Source organism: Ceratina calcarata, unplaced genomic scaffold (genome assembly GCF_001652005.2).
Source record: "Ceratina calcarata isolate Rehan_Ccalc_2016 unplaced genomic scaffold, ASM165200v1 scaffold53, whole genome shotgun sequence".
NCBI lineage: Eukaryota > Metazoa > Arthropoda > Insecta > Hymenoptera > Apidae > Ceratina > Ceratina calcarata.
This window is the reverse complement of record NW_017176451.1, coordinates 1,028,588-1,034,587: the sequence shown is the minus strand read 5'-3', so window position 1 is coordinate 1,034,587 and position 6,000 is coordinate 1,028,588. Positions and strand designations below refer to the sequence as shown.

Below are 6,000 nucleotides of genomic sequence, written 5' to 3'. Positions count from 1 at the left end.
TATTGATGCTAGCGAAAAAATTTTGTATGGAAATTATAGATCTCGTCGTCCTCTACAAGAAAGGTCATATGCAAGTTTTCCGTATGTCCAACGGTTTGGGAGTTATTGGCCAAAAACGAAAATTTGGAAGAAATTGAAGGGGTATCCCTTGGAAAAATCTCGGAAAAATCGAAAATTTTTTTTTGTTGCTTATTATTAGCAATGTTCTTCCGATGTCTGATTTCTTTTTAAAAAATGCGTTTCTAAAGTGCATAAACTTTTGGGATTGACTGTATAGCCAATACATCCTTAAGAATGTATTAAAACATTTGCATATTCTTAATTAGCTTTTAGAATCACTCGATTTTCCACAAGATGACTCGTTACATGAAAGTTTCCAATGATTTCACACGCTAGTTCTTAGGTTCTGACTCTGTCACTGATTTTACGGTTGACTTAAGAAGTCTCTCCTTGCGGAAAGGCTCGCGATAGAATTTCGAGACGGAAAGAGAGAGCTGTCCGAGAGTCGAGGCAATTGACAGATCTGTCAACATGGATGACACCTTCGACGAACGGGCCGACCAGGTGTCTGGCTCGTAAATCCAAGGAGACGATTCGTACTCGCATCCTCTCTCTCTCTTTCTCTCCGCTTTTTCGCTCTCCTGTCTCTTTGGCATGGCATCTGCCGGATAATACCAGGGATTATAGCAGGAGGATCGCGAGAGCCCGCCGACACTGGTTTTCGGGCAAACTATATTCCTTGTACCGGATCCCGAGCCATAAACAGATCGATCATCTTTCAAACGGTTCCCCGTGCGAGTTGATATCTCTCGTTTCACAATTTCTCGTTTCCGAAATAAAGAATACAAGTAACTGCCAAAAAATGTACATCTTCAAAAAGATTGAGATATCATACGATATGAGAATTTTCCATATCTATTGACATTGCAGACATTTCATTAACAATCTTATATCATTTACATACACCATGCGTATTTAGTTTGTCAATTGAATTCCACGTCGAAAAATACTTGTGAGCGAATCAGTGGAAAGGTCAGCGACAGTTTCCGGAAATCCTCTATACATCTACTATTCGATTCGTTTACCCATGCTTGGGTTTTCGAAATCCGGTTGAACGAGTAAAGCGATAAGCTCGCTAGTATGGTCGAAAATACGACTCACCTCCCACGCGAAGAGGTGATTGTAAGGGTCGCTCGTCCATTTCCCGAGGAAAGGGCCGAATCTCGCGCCCCGTGGAATGTCCTTCCGCGCTCGAACCTGGGGCCCGCCCGGCGACGCGAGTCCTACCTCGACTTCCGGCACCGGTGACACCCATTCACAGTTCGATTGCTCCTTATGCTCTTGCTTCGTCGGATCCTCTACTGAAAAATATGACAAATCCTTACGCGAATGAAAATAACAAAAGACGAATGGAAATCTGTATTAATCGATTACATCTGATGATCGTCCCGAGAAAATCTCGAATATAAAATAAAACAGGGAGCGTTATTTTAAATGACAGCATTATAAAAAATTGTAACGCAAGAAGAATGAAAGTTTGCCCGGCAATTATATTGCAATTTGACAGATTAGATCTTTTCAGTAACCGCTTGCAGTAACCTGCAATTCTAATCCGGACAATTAAGCGTCACGTCTCCAATGATTTACACCATAATTCCTGACATTAAATTGAGCCGGCAGTTGACCCAGTATTCTAATTTACGCAATTACCATCACTGGAAAAAAAAATCGAATTCCTTTACTCACGATACTCGTTCCTGTAGCCAGGATCTCGCGATCTCGTATATTCTCTTCTTTCTTTGTCCGTATAGTCCCACGAGGATTTATCTTCGTCCCTGGACGAGGGCGGTCTGTGTTGCTCCTTCTCGTAGCTCTGCTGCTTGTCCATCGCAGGTGAGTAACGTTGATAAGGCCTCGACTGGGTGTTGTAATCCAGGGGCACGTCTCTGTACACCGGGTTGTTCGAGGAACTGTTGCCACGGATAGAGCCGTTCTCCTCCATTTCCTGGCTCTCGGCTGTCGTCCCCGCGCCTCCTCCGGCCGGCGTGCTCGACGTCGACTCGCCTTCGTCGCTGCTTCCTGAGAACAAAACCGTCCCATATAATGAAATCGAGTCTAAGGTCAAAGAACGTCTGGAAGTAAGGTTGGAGGTGCGAAAGTCGATCGAAAGGTCACCGCCCACGCGAGATTGCGTTCGGGAAACGGGTTAGAGCGCGTCGACGCTTTAAAAATTCAATTTACCCCCGTGCGGAATTGCGATAGGAAAGGGAGCGAATGTTGCTTAAGCGGTAGATAGACGCTATCGGCACACATTCCCGTGGAAACCGTGGACGATTTTCTAGAATGAAGTCTATCCGTTGTTCAACTAGTTTCTATAATACGTGGGTGGTGCAAACATGAAGATCGAACGGAATTCGTAATAGAATTTTTTAATAGTTATTTAATATATGAGCGGGTAAAAGTCAAAGTGGTATAAGTCACTTTCCAGAAGAGAAAATACTAGAATAAATGAAGCATTTCTGATTTTATGTCTATTTGAACAAAGTTTAATTACAGAAAACTGACTGTTTAATTAAAAATAACAGTCCCTTATCTGAATGATTGTATCGTCCTATTAGTTTCGATGCACGCACTTTTTCTATACGATTTCAAACTATTTGTCTAGTACCCCTTGTGATGAAATCCTAGACACACAAGGGCAAGTGCAATCGGACGACACTATCTTTCTCGGCCCGTCGCGACAACGACGGTTCGGTCGGTTTCCCAGTCACAGAGCCGCGAGTGTACGATTCAACACCCGAGGCCAAGGATGTTTGACGCGATAAGCGAATTTTATTGTCCCCCCTACCACAGGTACACATTCGATGTACCATGAAATCGCGCGAAAGCGCATAACTTCTCAACTACGTAACTCGTACAGAAATTTTTTAGTAGATTCGAATCTAATCACTGTGATCTGTTCAAATTCCTTTGAACGTATTATGAACGAAGAACCATCCCAGAATCTGGACTCGTTTGTATAACTCCAAACCGGATAGAGTAGACCCTTTTAATACTTATCTTCGAATCGAGAGATATCTCTGTTGTATCGGCTATCTAAAAGCAAACTATGAGGTGTAAGTATGACACGGACCTGGGACCTGCAACGATCGAGAGTCCTCTGCAAACACCGTTAAGCCCTCTGTGAATCCACCAAGCAAATTGCCGACAACCTTGCAGGTGCATTCTTAAAGCAATTCCCCGTACACCAAAGTTTCATTTATAGTCGAATTTGTGTTAGGAATATTTCAAGTGCCGGATATCTTCCTTGGATCGGTGACGCGTAATAAAATATGAAAAGTGTCCGCTTTACGAGATCGGTCTAATCGAGAGAGTCAACAGAGTGGATTAAGGATACTGGGAGTCACGTTAGCGCGAGTCGTAAAAGAAAACGGTGATCCCGCGTGTCAGCCCGGTCGACACGAAACTCGCGGACGGACGATAATAGCGCAGAGATATCGCGTTCCTTTCTGAAAGGAATCGTGTCTCTCGTTTTCGGATAGGGAACCGTAACGTCTCTCTTCCAGGATCTAGGTGAACATAATCATAAAGACGCGATTTCAGTCCTCGAACGATAAACGGAAATCTGGCCTGATCGATAAAACAAACACGATTTATACACCTTGCCACCGGCATCAAAGAAGAGGTTCGCGAACGAGATTACGGGGTAGCTTAGAAAAACTTGAGATCCCTTTGTGAGAGACTATAACCGATACGGTGCAACAACAATATTTGGAATACTCTCGACGTCCCATGGGGTCTTTGACTCCGGGACGTACGAGTGCTCGAGCACTTTCTCCCTTGACATAGAGTACTTGTTCAACCATAAGCGATATTATCCTTGATGATAGCGGCTCGAGAGGCTTCCAACTCGATTAGAGCGAAGTGTCGGTTCGCGTTAAAAAATTAAATATCGTGGGAAGACATCAGCTCTATTTTCACTTTGTCGGACCTTTTGAATTGAAATATATCTTTTATGAAACTTACCCCGGAATACACTCTTAAAAACACTAGTATAAAAGATAATCACGAGTTCGTAGAAATTCAATAAAATCACAAGCCAAGTTTAAACCGAGATTGAAGATTCAAACATCTTGCTGGGTTTGAAAACGAGAAACTAGAGAGTTAGCTGGAGATATTCCTCTACGGATCCCGGAAGAGATAATTAAGCAAATTGGCGGACAAGGAAGAGCGATTGCACGGGTGAAATGTATTCACACGCGTGTAGCGCGTTTGCTCCGACCGCACAGGACGTCCTGGCGATACGGAGTCTACGGTGGAAAACGAACACCCATTAGCAGCGCTAATCGCTCACGACTGACGAATCGAATTTCATAATCATCAATTCTTCTCTATCATGTTTCAATGAACTATAGATATTAATTAGAAATTCGACCAATTTCATATTGTAGCCTTTATGGAGGAGAGTCACTGCAGTGATAGGGTAACCATGAAATTACTAATAAGTGGCAAACAGAAGAATCTCTGCGGGCCAGCTTCCGGACAGACTGCGGTTAAGCTTCCTTCTCTTGGTACACGAAGATATAACGCCTTTCGTGGTACAATTAATAACACGAACCGTTCTTATACAAAACAATCAACTGGTGATGGAAAAGAATTAAATGAAATAGGTGAGATAAAATCGACAGACCATTATATCTAATCGCGTGATAAAAATAGATGCACGATGATTATCTTTATATATTTTTGTGAGTTCATCGGGAGGTATAAACGGTATTACTTTATCGAGCACTTCACCTTCGATCATCCGTCATTTACGAATTTCTTGCAAAGACTTACCATTCATCTTGTAGTCGACCATAGGTCTGGACAGATCGAGACCGTTCATTGGCTCCAGTTTGCTTGTCCTTCGCACGCGAATTAAAATCACTGTCTATCACACATGGTTCATCACAGAAAGTCTCACGAAGACACGTTAATAATTAACACAGTTCAACTTTTCCTTTCTTTTCGTCTGCGATCGAATCCATGATCTATCGATCGATACACGCGTTTCGTGTCGCTCTGCTTCGAGTGTCGCGACGAGTCTCGGAGTAAAGAGCAGACTGTGGGGGGTTGCTCGCAGGGGGTAAGCAGTCTCTAGGTAAAACGTGGTTCGAGGCGCGATCGAAATACGAAACGAATGACTCGAGGACGAGGAGAAGAGCGCTGCTCCGTGTCAGCTGGCTCTTGGCAGACTAGAGGATTCGAAATCTGTTGAGAAGAGGATGGCACGACGAGGGGTTCCCCAGGGAAGCAAGGGACGATCCACGGGGTGTGGCGGAGTCGCTTCCATCGAGGCCTCTGGTTGGCCCACGGGCGGAGCAACCCCTATCGCATTCAGGGTCCCCACCAGTCTACCACAGCATCCCTCGGCGAGTGCAAGCAAGAGAAGAGAGAACGAGAGGCGAGAGTATACGCACGCTGTCGGAGGAACGAGCTGCGGTTGCCGAGTGAGACTGACGATGAGAGACCACCGCTGGCCTCCCTGGAAGGGGCTGAAGAAGAATCAGGAAACGTGACTCTGATAACGAAAGGAACACGCTCCCAAAACATTACTGTTCCTTCTAGGAACCACAGTTCATCATAAATTACCGTATCTATCAATTACCAATCTTATCTTTTTATTAAAATAACAGTATCGTTATCGGAGAAAATTACGATTTCTTATTATCATTTTTTTAACTTTGTCAATGGTTTTTCACTGGGAACGTGTACACGTTCGCCTTCAGGGGTGCGAGAAAATTTTTTCCATTGCGCGAACCCTCGATCGAAGTATGCGAACGCGTGGAAGTTGGAGAGAAGGACCCCACGCGGAGTCAGGGTCAGTGGAACACCCATCGAAGTCTTTATTAGACAGACTCGGTCACCTTTTTCTTCGCCCAAGTAGCTGTCAAATTTTTTCCTCACTCACAATACCCTGTGGTTTGTATCCGTGGGCCAGAGATCGACTTTTCGAAG

The 6,000-nt window shown here is 44.2% G+C and overlaps 1 protein-coding gene across 4 annotated transcripts in view; it reads right to left on the bottom strand.

Moving 5' to 3' along the window:
* The window catches only part of LOC108628568 (MDS1 and EVI1 complex locus protein), a 51,476-nt gene that overhangs the window by 21,933 nt on the left and 23,543 nt on the right, over window positions 1-6,000 (bottom strand). For 2 of the 4 annotated variants that reach the window (XM_026816603.1, XM_026816606.1), the window contains exons 1-3: window positions 4,840-5,187; window positions 1,747-2,079; window positions 1,162-1,361 (exon numbers count right to left, since the gene is read on the bottom strand). In XM_026816603.1, the coding sequence (XP_026672404.1) occupies window positions 1,162-1,361; window positions 1,747-2,079; window positions 4,840-4,888 (582 nt within the window). In that variant the 5' untranslated portion in view covers window positions 4,889-5,187. Of the gene's footprint in view, window positions 1-1,161; window positions 1,362-1,746; window positions 2,080-4,839; window positions 5,188-6,000 lie in introns of those variants that run through there. The other 2 variants (XM_018030568.2, XM_026816605.1) reach the window with 2 other exon arrangements.